The 15229-nt window shown below is 36.9% G+C and overlaps 1 protein-coding gene across 1 annotated transcript; it reads right to left on the reverse strand.

Annotated features, from left to right (window-relative positions):
* Positions 1-158: 158 nt before the first annotated feature.
* On the reverse strand, positions 159-14072 carry LOC136268343 (serine/threonine-protein phosphatase 2A 56 kDa regulatory subunit epsilon isoform-like). The gene is made up of 16 exons (XM_066063645.1): positions 13949-14072; positions 13629-13705; positions 13517-13576; positions 13186-13345; positions 12935-13134; positions 12515-12625; positions 12221-12313; positions 11845-11975; positions 11618-11786; positions 11462-11566; positions 11264-11383; positions 3097-3224; positions 2228-2329; positions 2106-2178; positions 685-843; positions 159-537 (listed from the first exon to the last, which is right to left on the reverse strand). Exons 2-16 carry the CDS (start codon positions 13665-13667, stop codon positions 391-393), a joined length of 1797 nt encoding a protein of 598 aa, XP_065919717.1. The 5' UTR covers positions 13668-13705; positions 13949-14072; the 3' UTR covers positions 159-390.
* Positions 14073-15229: the final 1157 nt, after the last annotated feature.

Raw genomic sequence — 15229 nt, forward strand, 5'->3', positions numbered from 1 at the left:
AAATATAAGTTTTCCGTGTCTATTGTAGATAACTTGATAAACATCCTTAATTTGTAACAGGGAGAATGTAATGAGAGGTGTCATTCATCAACACAATTGGTACCAGTAAATTTATAATACATTCCTAAATACCAGACTTGCAAAATATACATTCGATATTCTCCAAATTAAAATTTATATTTTAAATACCAGACTTGCAAATAATATTCAAGTACAGGCAAACATAAAAATAAAAACTAGATATGCACACTACAGAGAAAAGGTATACAAAAAATATAACTATATCAATATACTCTGTGTAGATTAAGTCGTGTGTGCGTGGCTATTATTTGATGTGCATATTAAATATACGTATTCCAAAGAATTGGGTAAGTCCAGCTTGTACCAGTTTTAATTCTCACTAGGCATGGTCTTTAATTGGTTCTCCACTCGTTCGTACTGTTGGAGAGTTTGATAAGTGTTAACGTTTACCGCCAGGTTAGATTTGCGACGGGGTAGTTCTCCAAGCATCTTCTTACTGGGCTTGCTCTGTTGTTGCTAAAGAAACGAAACAAAACGCATTATTAAAAGTGGTCACAGACGTTTCTACATTTACAGGTTGAAAAAGAATGTATCTGGTCAGAGCGAACCAGAAAAACTGATCACAGACCACTACCACTATACAACAATATACTACTGGTTCACCTCTGGTTTGACAACAGTCACTGGGGGTGGCTCCATTACTGCGTCAGGTGCAGACGTGTCATTGTTTTCCTCTGTCATCATATCCTTCTCAACTTGCACAGTTTGTTGGATGGGTATATAATTTATCAAGTCTAGTTGTTGAGTACTGGCACTCCTAGCCTGTAACAGTGTTTGAGTACCGTACAATCTTTATTATACTGAAAATCATTTATGTGAGAAACCTTTCAGAATAGAGTAACACCGCAAATTAAATGTTCAGGAATTTTCTTTTCAATAGGGAACTAATACAGCTTTTGTGATTTTCTCCAGCTCACAAAAACACAATTTTTAATAGAAATTTCCAGATTAATAGTAGTGAGAAGCTGTGGCAGGAATTTATCAGTATGTTACACAACGTTTCATTATCATTCTATATTGAAGGTCAAACCACTGGGAAACATGCTACATCAAATTCACTGAACCACTGTGTTGTGTTCACTTACAGTTCACAATGTTAATAACACATGAACACACACTGAACTGTCAGTGAACACAGTGAACACATAAAATGTTGCTCCATTATCCAGACGTTTGACCTGTGTCAGTTCAATAACAAAAGCGAATTGTTTCGATAAACAAAGCACTGAGTTTCATTTAACTACTCTAACAGCACAAACACTTAATACAACATACACCTGTTGGCGAATACTCTAACAAAATAGTCACTTGAATTGTTTGGATAATTGAGGCCCTACTGTACTAACAGCCACAAATGCAGGTTTTTGCAATTGAAGAGCATTCAGGTAATTATAATTGAAGCCTATTCAATTCTAATAGAACATACACCTGCATACACTCTAAACACTTATTGAACATTCATCTTCAGTTTTGGAAGCAAATGTTGGATGAAAGGGTAGCATTACTCCCTATCAACCAGTAAAAAACCTCTTCTTGGAGTACACCCTCTGAATTAAGGTCTCAAGCAGAGGAGGGCAGAAGCATTGTTGAAAATATTACATAATTTCACAGTTCTGTTTGGAATATCAAGTGAACCCAATAGTCACAAAACAAAAGTAGAGAAAGGTGGTGATCGCTAGCTCTTTCAATTGCACTAGTGTAAGGATTAAGATGATGTACTTTCTTTTCGTTTTCTAGAGCAAATCTGATAAAACGCTATTTTGCAAAGTTTATGCAGGTCATCATCTCCTGACAGAAATGGCATGCGTTTCCTTAAAAACAGTCTGTTCTGTATAGGTGCCAACAATTTTGATTGGCTCTGCCAGCAATGCCAACGAAATTGGTGAAGGTGACCAGATGGTTTTATCACACTTGAAAAAGAAAAAAATGGTTCGACTGAAAGACTCGATTGCAAGACTACTCCCCTTCCCTCCAACCAAACGAAATGCATACTTTACAGTTTTGTACACAAACAAGTCACATACCAGTGGGTTATCCAAAGCCATTTTGTTGACACGACCCCAAGCATCAACTCTCTCTTGTATCATCATTGGAGAACTGTGGATACAAGAGAGTACATGTTCTCTTCATGTACCATGAGACTTACCGCTCTTCCTCTTCACGATACTGTTGTGTACAATTATCAAATAATGTCTGGTTCATCTCCATAAAGATCTTCAGTGCATTGTAGATGAGCCCATGAATTGTTCTACAAACAAACACACACTAAACTACAAGTATTTCTATAATCAGTTTACTGTATATGATGGTAATTTGTCTAAACAGGAGTGCATCGAATCCTATGGACAAGGGAGCATGTAACTCCGCCCATCCACCCATACGCTCTATCACACAAAGGGCAACCCAGGAAGTATGAATTAATAAAATATACTAGCTTAGTCATTGTTTTTACATCTTTTTTTGCATTGGTAATCAAGTTTTAAGTATATAAGTGTACAGACAATCATTATTCATGCCAACGAGATTCTAAAGCAATCCCCTCAAGCTGGAAAATGTGATTTTAAGCACAAATGAGCACAATTTCACTAGGGCCAAGAATGTGCACCATGTCATCAGAGAATCAGACAACCTTCATGTGATCAAGTGTGTGGGCGGCTGGTAGGGGAACTAAATGATCTAAACAGATAGTATGTATTACAAAAACTTGTCAATAAAGAATGCCTTTTACAATCAATATGCAACCTATTTAAAACAGTTTTCTTAACATAAAGTCACAGTGGTAACTAGCTTCACTATGTGGCCACTAAATTAGATAGATGCTAAAGCATGTGGAGGCGAGCCTGAGCTATGTTTTCAATCAAATATCTCTAACAGTGCATGCTTACAAGAAAGACTAAATGAGGACTACTGTTTGGAATCTTAACATAAAGTCACAGTGGTAACTAGCTTCATTATGTGGCCACTAAATAAACAGGAAAACAATGACTGTTCCAATTATAGGTACAAAGTTCTTACTTGTTCCAGTGTGATTTAGATACCCGGAACAGAGCTGGGAACACAACCGGCATGATGACTCCAACATTCTCACTGACAAGACTAACAACATAGTCATTGTTCCAGTAATATAGAGCACGCTCAGCAACCTGAGTGAAAAAGACCATCACAAGTAACCAACTAAACACCAGTACTACAGTCAATATACACTAGACATATCTGCATAACTAATATTCTCATGTGGCAGGCTAGACCACATTTCTCTCATTGAGTTTACCACTGTGTTTATCAATTGGAAATTACAAGCACCTACTCTGAAGAAGGGTCTGGAACAATTAGCAGACTACTAGTTCTCAAGGTGGAGGTCAAGCAGCTGTCAGGCGGCTGCCCACTATTGTAATCATGTATTTTGAAATGCTGTATCTTTCTCTCTGAACAGAGTTAGAGACATGGACCTGTGTGTCCTGCTGTGTAAAGAAGTCATCTTCAGCACTATGTTTTTATAATGTTACTTGAAGCAAGTTTACAAAGCGATAATCGTCCCTCCTCCGAAATTATGTTTTGGAAATGATCTGACAAATCCTGTTATGTGGTTGGACGTACTCTATATAGTATTGTACATACAAAACAAAATTTTTTTAAGTGTTTGGACATTAGCCAGAAATGGTCAGAAGAAATATCTGACCCTAATTTCAGATTCTTAACAGTGTTTTCTATGTATTGTCGACAATATTGGTACTACAGAATGCACAAAATTTAGAAAAAAAAGCAACTCTACTGCTAAAATGCCTAGTCGTAACATGATGGTTATACAAGGGAACATTCCTTAACCTGTGTATGACTAGCATTGAAAATTTTGTTCTGTTACAACCAGTCATTGTAGAAAACCTGCTCAGCAGGTGTAGTGATAGAACACATGCTCAATTGCATGAGCTACATAATCAATGCAGATTTCACAGCGGCATTTTTACCACAGTGTTCTGTAAGAGTTTCTATTGTAAGAGCTTGTATTGAGGAATTGTTACAATGTATTCTCTACACCCCAACAAGGAATAACAGCACTGTAGTGACTACGCTGGTACAAGGTGGTACAAGGCGTGCCCCCATGGCTAATCTAACTATGCATATTTGTGTGATATTGGTTATAAGGTTTCCAATAACCAGGGTGCCCAATATTGCCACCTTAACACCCTTATACTGCATTCGGAGTGTTAATGAATTCCAATAAGTCTTCACTCACAAACACTTAACTCACCTGTCTTGCTCATGCACCATTCGAAGTGAAGTATAAGGTGGTGACAAAAGTGGCTGACCTAAACTGGCAATTTGCCAATAAAATGTTTTTTACCATGCCGTTTTCTCCTTCAGTGCAATCAGTACATTTCAAGGTACATGACAGTGAAGCAGGCTCTACCTAGGAACTCTACCCTACATGTTAAAGTACAAAATCTGGTGTCGTAAAGACTTAGTAATTAAATATGACCGTCTCAACAAAACCCCGCCTATTCCGCACAACTCTCGAATATTTTATTTTATTTTCATAGAATTATCCCTAGTGCTCAAGGAATGGATTACAGGTGGGCAGTTTTGGAATTATAGCTTTATGCATAACACAATTTTTTTAAATTACGTTTTTTCTCAAAATGTGTGAACTAGGTGGGATTTTGCTGAGAAGGTCAGAATGTTTGTGGGCCCAAACAGGTAGTTGGAAAAGGCGGATGTGGGCAGACGTGGACATGGACATTTTCAAAATACACTTTTACATCTATACAACAGATAAATTTCATACCGAACATTGTTCTATACAGTAGTCTTCGCTTCTACACCCAGACATGGTCTTCGCGTAGCGCTTATCCATTTATAAGTGCATGTGCAGAGGATTGGCTACATGCTATAAGCATTATAGACCATGTACTGTTGTACAAATGCTCTAGAAAACTAAAGCAATTGTATAACTGTAGAGATCCACCCTAATTTACTCTTGTGCACTAAATTCAGGAACTCACAGCTTTCAGTATAAGGCGCAGGCGCTTATACCTACTATAGTCCTGGCTTGTGAGGCTAAGCTGGGGCATGCCAGCTAAATCTCTATGAATATGTATTAGACTTCTAGAGTGTGTGTACAACAGTATATGATGTATGATATTTTGTAGCGTGCTAGCCTATGCGCTTATAAATGGATAAGTGCTACTCAAAGATGATCTCTGTGTCTGGAAGCGAAGACTACTGTACAGAACAAAGTTAGGTATGAAAGGTATAAATGTAAAAATGTATTCTGAAAATGTCCGTGTCCGTGTCCAAACATATCCACTAGCTGGCCCAAACACTTGCTGGAATTCACTAACACTCCCAATGCTGGTCGAGGGTCTTATAAATGAGTTGCCTATGCAGATCCTTTAGTTTCCCATGGTTTTTTATTATGTAGTGCAAATGTGTAGGAGGCCAAACCATTTTGCAAACACTTGTCCTTATTCTACTGAGACCCTACAGTAATTCGGAGACGATATTTTATTACAATAAACCTTGTTAAGGTCAGAAGTCAATCAAACTAAAAAATATGATACATATAGTGTATCTACAACAATGTTATAGAGCATATCTATGTCATGAGAGCATGTGACATAACTGGCTTGTGTTACATCTAGAGACCAAAAATGCTACAGCAAAATGAGGTGTTAATAGCATACCAATATGAAAATCTATAGTTTACCTAACAGCCCATAAACTGCTTTCAAATTCCCCCTTCTCCACATATGAATAAAGAAATATAACGCCTAGTGGTAATTTAATAGGCTCACTTCGAGCAAAGTATATACTGTCACTAATTCATGTATCATAAACCTGTTTTAAGAAGTAAACATTTCTCAGAATACAGTGGAAGTTTGGATTTCAGAGATCTTGCAAGGTTGTAGAACTTCCTATTAGGGCTCCCAATTTAGTATTTACAACAAAAGTGTCTTTCCTTCAAGCATCTAAAATACTGCACACACATGAATGAATTAATGTTGTAATTACATGTCACAGTGACACCATTTCAGGGTTTGGAATGTTTTTCATAACAGTCATCTTAGTAACAACATATAAAATTCTATAAATGCTGGAAGTGTACCTTAATAACCAACACAATAGTTTAGATGGAGTGGTGGAAAGAACCAGGCATCTTGATAATCAGGACATTTGTTTACAGTCGCATTTTGGCTAGTCTTATATTATCAGAAATACGAAACGCATCAGAATTTTCTATCAAGGAGACTTTGTAAAGATCTCATGAACAAAATGAACCACTACTGTGGTCCATCTTATTTACATGTCATGTGGTTTGACACACGTAATATTAATACTGAAAATTTGGCTTTCTTTTCGGTAGAATAGTTACATCACTCTTAAAAAATTGACATGCATCTAACCACTGATGTGTGTGCTACTTCTGCTGCAGGCAAAGCTTGCCTGTTCACTAACAATGATCTCACAATAGTAAATGGAACATGAAATATTCAGTGAAACCTTGCAACTTAGCTCATAAATTTCACTTACATGGATAGTTTGTTGTAAACGGACATTAATTTTGAGCACCCAAGAAACGACTTGTATTCAAAATGGTACACTGGATAGCCAACTTCCTAAAATTGCTGCATATTTACAGGTTTTTGTAATTGAATTTGTCGTCTTTGCAATTGACTTTGTCCCATTTGCAGTAGAGTTCGTCACCTTTGCAATGGAATTCGTCCCGTTTGCAATTGAATTTGTCGGTTTTGCAATTGAATTTGTCGGTTTTGCAATTGATTTCATTGCTTTTGTAATTCATCCGTAACAAGATTGCCAGCTGCAGTAAACACGAAAATAAGATGTAGCAGCTGCTTCATGATCTTGTTGAAGTACAACTGTTCTTCTGCTACAGCTTCTTCAGCAATATTCGCAACTATTCTTTGCCATTGGCGATGGGTGTGGTCACTCGCTAACAAGCTAATTAAGTTGACAGGCAGCTAATGGCTTCACGTATAACTAGCTTCAATTACTCTCTAGTGTCTCAAGTGGTATTATCCATGGCAAAAAAAAGATTCACCTGATGAGAGGCTGGTTTCTTACAGTCGATGTAGTTATGACGAATTCTTGTGCAAACGCGACTAATTCTAATGCAAAAGCGACAAAATCAACAGCAAAACTGACGAATTCAATTGCAAACGGGACAAATTCTACTGTAAAGGCGACGAACTCTACTGCAAACGGTACGAAGCCAATTGCAAAAACCTGTAATGAAGCTCTTTAAGAGGTGGTACATGGATACATCATTTACAGTACAAATGAGCTTAATAAAAGTTTCATTGAAAATTCACATGTCACCTGAAATCACTATACATCAGTCAACCACAAAATGTACCAATTATTTAGGGCACCAATACCCTAATTTAATCATACGAAATAATGATTTATCGAACACTAGTTAGGGTTGACAATCAGATTATAAAGTTGCTTTTAAAATTGCGCACACACATGTGTGCATATTATATATGTGATGGTTTGTATCCTTAAAATTCATGAGCCAGTTATTCTTGCTATGTGCATTTTTACCTAATGAGGCATATTTATTGTTTGGCTGACCACTAGTACACTTCAAACAAGGTGATAAAACAACAAGTCACAGACCGTTAATCACAAAGTAACAATGTTTATGTGACTGTTTACATTTGTTGCTAAGGATGTAGTTACTATGGGAACTTTAAATCTTTGGAAACCATATAGCACTACTATAACACAAGGCAATAAAATTCATTAAATTAATGACCTCATGGCTTTGAAGTCAGTTCAATTTTAGCGCCAACATGATGAGACTTCTATCAAATGTATGAGACAATGCCATTATAAAATGCAAATGTTTAGGGTACATGTAGAAACAGGTTGATTTCCAAAACCAGTTGCCCAGTCAATACTGTATAGCCAGAAATTTTGAGGGACAAAATTTTCATGAATTTTTGCGAGTAATAATAACTTTGTGAAAATATAATCGTGAAATCTTACCTTAACCCTGCTGCAAATTTCGCGAGTAATGATGATACCTTCGTGACAATACAATCGTGAAATGTTTCAGGTTTATAGCTAGTAACTTACTAAACCTGTTTTCTAGACTTTCGTGAATTAAAAACGTGAAAATCAGTTTTGCGAAGTTTCATCCCTCGAACATTTCCCACTATATGGTGGTATTTGCTTCCTTGCTGCACAAGTCTGGGTTTGGACATACATAGAAACACACATGCATACACAATTTTTGAAAAACATCTCAAGTATCACTGCGCAACTTATGATTGCTCAAAGCGTCAATTCTTTGCAGCACCACTTTATAGCATTGACTACATGCACAAGGTATGATTAATTCACCAGTTCTACAGCAACAATATAAGCAGGATGCAAATAACGTGAGACTTACAGTCTTGCATGGTACAAAAAATTAAAAACAGTGCTTAAAATGATAGGAGTATTAAACTACAGAAAAATGACAATTTCCGAAAAGTCTCATACTGGGCTTATACTTGTATTATCTACACACACATACACCCCTATACTACCAATGTAAAGTTTTAACAACACAGATATCTCTAATATCCATAGAAAAATAAATACTGGTAGAAAACAAACACCTTGCTACAGGATTCTACACATTGAGAATGGCATCATTGTATTTTAATACAAGGATAACTGTTGAAATTCTTAATGTATGTATGAGTGATGTCATACAATAACATAGTGCTGTTGTAAGACTGAGAGGTCACCACGATATTCAATATGTAAAATAATTTTATTTATAGCTTTCAATTTTGTGCTTTGTTGGCAATTTTGTGTCTCCCAGGAGTACTCAAAACTCAATTATGCTAAGGATTGTGGTTGTAAAAGAAAGGAACTAAGCATATTACTTTGAAGCACCATAGTCATCTGTAAAAAAGCCCAGGCATTATTCCTATAGCCTGGCATCTATTCAGGCCCAGGTGTTTATCTTAGAACACTCAAGGCACAGGGTGATTGCAGACAAATTAGTGCTGGGAGTGCTTACATAATCAAACAACCTACAATTTGAAATTTTCACTTGCGACAAGGTCAGGAATGTTTATCCAGTACATAGACTCTTATATAGCACAGCTATTAGAGTTATTAGCATCCTCCTGGCATTTAACCTGACCTGGGCGTGTATTCTATAATTTTGGATAAAGTTTCTGGAGTAGGCGTGGTTCTAAGGGGGTTTCACCGGTTTCTGGAAACCAGTCAGCTTTTAGAGATCGAAAAAAAATTAAACGTTCAATATTTAGCCTAAAAATAGTAACATATTTAAGTACTTGGATAGTTTATTAAGTAGCTATTAGTGACCAAATTACTCTCCACCACACAAAAAGATCCAAAATGATTCATTTGCACCTTTGAGTGCATTAAGCACCTCTAAAAATAATTATCACTCTTGATTTTGTAACTTCTGTAACTGCTCGATAAGCTATTAAATCTCTCTGTATATGCTTAGAATGACATTTTAGGGCGATTTTCATTCGTAGTTAACTAAATAATCTATATAGCAGGTTCTAATTCCAATACCACTGTATGGACCCCCCACCCTAAAGCTGGAAACCAGTCAGCAATATTTCTAAAACCGCCCCTGGTCTGGAGTGTATTTGAGCCCAGCTTTAATACAGATATATACAGAGATAATTACACTACTAGCTTCATTGTGAAGCAATGGGTGAATGAAAGGGCAGATAGGCAACCACAGAACATCAAACAGTACCAACGCATATAAACCTGAACTAAGAACACTTCTATATTTAGACTAATACTTCCCCTCTTCCTTGCATGATTAATGTGGGTCCCATAGCAGTCATTTTAGTGTTAAAATAACTGTGATTAATCGTAGCTTACATGAAACCCTGAAACCTTATGCACCCTGCAGATAGGCAAAGGACTGAACAAAGGACTGTGCCAAAATTCCTGAGTCTTTCTATATCACAAAAATCTCAGGTGATATGTTTGACTTTACAGATTTCTTTCTCAAAAGGATAAAATAATAGCACAGTTTAACCTTTGGAAGAGGATAAAACAATAGCACAGTTTAACCTTTGGAAGAGGCACAGATCACAAGGCAGATGCATAAATCACATGATCAGACTGTTGACTGGCCAACCATTCAAGGAAATTTGTTTAACCACATCAGTTTCCTTCATACACTTTCCCAATATGTAATAGTTATACCATGGCTGCGAGGGATTTTGCTGATATATACACCCAAAGCATGAGGGCCGCAGGCCCGAGGGCTGCGGGTGTATATGTCAGCAAAATCCCAAGCAGCCATGGTACAAGTGATATATATCACTTGGGGCGCACTCACCTAATAGGTAAAAGAACTAATGAGAACTCATCCCATTTGTTTTATACAGTAGCATCTGAAGATCGATTGTGGTTTTAATAGCGTGGGCTAATAGCCATCAAAACGTTGTCCATACGTTAAAACGTCATTAATACGTTACTATGCTTCAACACACAATGTTAGAAAACTTGCGATTGTGGGATGGAGTTTATATTGTTATCATTTTTGTACTAAGTTAAGCCAACTAACTTCGCTATTGGGACAGTAAGTAAGTTATTATATTAAGTTAAGTACTTAGAACTGTAAGTTACTAACCTATTTCAACGTAGCAGTAGTAGCTTTGCTGTTCCATGGTCTGTTCAAAGGTTGATACGCGGTGGGTAGAAATACGCATCCACAATCACCCAAACAATTATTTTGTGCCTTCATTATCCTTTAGTAACAACCAACTACTCTATCTTAACCTATGTACTAAGCTTAGCAACCTCTACAAAACCGAGTCCCACAATACAAAGCTCTATGTCGCTCAATATAACGAGTCAAAGCGCATCAATTCTTTGAACTGGCTGGGTATCAAAGTCATTGGCAAACCGCTTTCCCATGATATTTCCCGGGCAATATGCAAGTTAAACACCGAGCGGCGCCTTTGAACGCCCACGCTAAAGTGGTATATAATTTGATAACTAAACTACTGTTACCACTGGCTCCTTTTGTGTTGCTAGGGAGGCACCACCACCTTATATAGTGGATACCATGGCAACAGCAGCTCTTCTGTTATCTATTCTTTTCTGCAAACTTTATTTTATATTGCGTACATATACACTGATGTATTGTAGCACAGCTACTAACCTGAAAGTGATAGCTTGAAACACACCTAGCAATCTGCCTGAAGAGGGGTTCCTGTATCTTAATAAATTCCTGCGGCTCAATGACGTCTAATATTTCTTCCACTTCATTAAGAAACATTACCTAAAATGAACAGAATATCATTTTTTAAAGATTAATGATTAATGCAGTCAGTGTTTGTATATATATATATATGCTCACTTCTTTAGGGCTATGTGTCTTGGGCCAGAATTTAAGCAGTCCACAAATGACTGGTTCTGTCAGCATAGGATCTTTTTCCAAGAATTGCACTATACAGTACGCCAACTACAACAGAGTATAAAATATTAAACAACGCTTTTCCTATGTATATCTCACTTGTGGATGGTAGCAGCTAAGTGATTTCACCTTATGTAGTGGTATTAGTACGCGGACAAGAAACGCTTTATGCTCCTCTTTGAGAGGAAGGGCAAAGCCATTGATAATGCTGCCAAGAATTTCCAACAGTTCAGCAATTCCGTTGTGCTTTTCTGTCTCATAAATAAAACTGTGCACAACAGATAAGTAGCATGTTAACAGTAGTGCTAAAACGATAATTTTCTTACCGGTAGAATATATTACTAATTTGTTTTCGAATGTGTGCCCGAAGCCCCAGAAATTTTCCATAGATTCTGTGCAGAGTTGTCTTCAGAAAATCTCTCTCACGAGGATCCTCGCTATCAAATAACTCCAGCAGCTAACCAAAAGAAAAACAACTACATTACTATACACTACAGAACAAGGATATACAGTATACATGGTGTCACATTGCATGCATTTAAAAGTATTCTGGTTAGGTAAAGTTTGTGTTACAGGTAAACTCCTACTAATGGGGAATGTGATGGTAATGCTTCCACACTGACATGTAATGCCACACACGTTCATGAACTGGAATACCATGAACTAGATATGTCTCTTAACAACATGTGTCTAGTTGCTGACCTGTAGAACAAATCTCTGGTCGATATATTTCTTAGCAATGCTAGCCTGAAAGTCCTGCACCTCTAGGAACCGAAGTATAAACTCGTACACAATCTGTGAACAAACAAAATACATACAGCTTAAAATGCATTGTAAGAGTTAGTGTGAAAAGAGTATGTATACGGTTGCCACGTGTCAGATACTATCTAGGCGTATCAAGATATCATAAGAATATCTTCAACAGTACAGATGTTACATCATCCACACAGCAAGACAACAAATACACTACAAATTTTTTATGTGGAAAAAATCTACCTGAAGATGTGGCCAAGATGCCTCCAAAGTTGGTTCGTCTTCCTCAGGATCATATTCAACTCCACTGGGGTTATTCAATGGTGGAAGTGTGCGAAAGGCATTCATCGAGAACTGGAATAAAATCAACTGAACATATAACGACAGACTGGTACAAAAAAATAACATTAAAGTGTCCTGTTTTCTCTTGTACACATACACCCCTGTACACAAACTATGTATAGTACGAATATGGTCACAGCTGGGCAAGCAGTTTTTTTTTTACCAAAGACTCTCAAGTGCTTATAACACAAGGCTAAGTTTACAATAACTAGAATTCGAGCATGGAACACAATGACTCCTGCTATTCAATGCTATAACTTAGTACTACCCACACAAAATGTACACTTGTATAGAAATATTACATACACACAATCACTTTACCATTCTGACAGCCTCTGGGTAAACAACTTCCGTCAGGACCCCTCGGTTGTGTGTGATGTATTCTACCAATTCATTGAGGGCAGCTCGCTTGATTTCCTTGTACCTGAGATCACTAAGTGGGTCAAGTTGAAAATCAAATATCACACAACACTGATGGAGCTTCTTGATAAATAAGTCTTCTCTGTTTGATGCAGATGTTTCTGTGATTTTTATATACAATCATCAATGTCTTTAGTAGTGTAAATATCTACCTTTGAATGATGGTAGTTTAGCTATATCTCTTTTCTGGCTGATGTTAAAAAGTGAGGAACCTCTTCGACCACTGTTGTCCTTTCTCAGAAGTGGGCTTGACAATTGTAGTCTGTTTATGAGGGATGGTGGAGGACCAGTGGGAGAGGGGGGTGGTTTCTGCTTCAAGATAAAAAGATTTTGCATATATATACACACTTCTAGGTGTAAATAGTGTGAAAGTTTAAGCATTCAAAAAATGAATTCGTCCTTTAAAGTGTCAAAACTAACACCAAAAGTTGACAAGGTGTTGTGTAGCATAGCTTTAGGCATTTTTTTCTAATTAATACGCACCTCTTTTCCGTCTTGGGGTCCTGGCCCATTTTCCTTGCCTTTGCCATTGGCAGCTTTTCCCTACATGAAAATCATATTTCACCAACGAGATTCCTTATTTATGAGTGAATACCTTATCCTTATCTTTTTTATCCTTCCCTTTCCGTATCATGACAAAGCCGCTAAGTTACGCTACGTTCCGCTCTTCACCTTTAATTCAAATAGAAAATACCTCACAGCGTTTCCACGCAACAACAATCCACTTTCAGAATAGTTAGCTTATCTACCCTATTTACTCCTGTTGTCGACTCCTGTTTATTTGTGCGCCGCTGAAAAACGGCTACGCGAAACGCTATAAAACTATGGCTAAATCAATCAAACTTAGCAAATACCAGAATATAAGGAATACCAAACAATGAGGTGCCTAAAATTGTTCTGTACTGTATAAATCACCTGTGCCTACTGCTACAAACTATCATCCATCCATTTACGGTATGTCTTCGTTTTATGTTAAGATCACGCGACTAAGTTTACTGATGAGCCCCGCCCTTTTACTCACAAATAAAGAGGTGTGAGTTTCTTTAAGAAAATTTTGTCCACACCTTAATTTGTATAAACATGTCGATTCAATTATACGGACATTGTAGATCATGTAATTGAATTCTGAGCAACTGCTAGCATAGTATAGGGAATATATTATAATCTATGCTGCTAGAGAATAGCTAATAGCTTTTAGTATATTATTAATATGCTCTAATACATTTGCACAGACTTCATGACCATATGCAAGCAAACCTGTAGTGCAGAGAAAAACGCAGCACATACAAGAGACCATGCATATGCATGGGACATAGCTAGAAGTATGATGAAAAAGAAACTTGAATATGGCTAGCTAAAACTACTGATCTGCATGTATAGCTACATAGTTCATAAATACAATCATTACTGAGTCAGCTAGCATTGTTGTTGTAGAATAATTTCTACTGTGTGTATGTTTGAAACTTTCTCCATGTAGCTAGCAATGTCTTGATAATCTGACACAATTTTTGGCATGCACCATTGAGTGTTGAATTATGTGAAATATACGTTATGCATATGCACACATGTGTGGCCTCTGTGAATAATTCTCAATTACTGTACATGAAGTTTTTGCACTGAAATGTGGCAGATGTGTTGACTGTTCTATTAGAGTATCTTGTTTTGGATTGAGGAGTGAGGGAGAGCAAGTACATCCTTTGTGTAGGTGTAAGGCGAGGCAACAAGAGTAATTATTAGTATGTGCAAATTTTTAGTTGGCATTTTAAGTATTAAAAAAGCAGTAATAGTGTTGCTTCATTCCGCCATAACAGAATTTAGCATCATGCAATTAACTGTATTTGTTTGTAATTGTACTGCACACCAGCAATAATAGACAAATTTCATAATGAAAAAATCAACTGTTGCCCCTAGCAACCTAATTTTTACATTATTTGTAGGTGTCAATGTCTTAAGTCACCACTCCAAGTTTTAAAAGGATAGCATATATAAGTAGTCATGAGATATGACATTTTGAAGCTACAATTTTCCCATACATTGTCAATGAGAGGGACACCAGTTGCCCCTTCTCGGTAATCACACAAATCACGGGATTCAAAGAATGTCATATCTTATGACCTATATACACTATCTATTTAAAACTTGGAGAGGTTATTGTTGACATTCACACCTACAAATTATGTAAAATTGAGATATATG

This window comes from Dysidea avara, chromosome 10 (assembly GCF_963678975.1).
Source record: "Dysidea avara chromosome 10, odDysAvar1.4, whole genome shotgun sequence".
Classification (NCBI taxonomy): Eukaryota; Metazoa; Porifera; class Demospongiae; order Dictyoceratida; family Dysideidae; genus Dysidea; species Dysidea avara.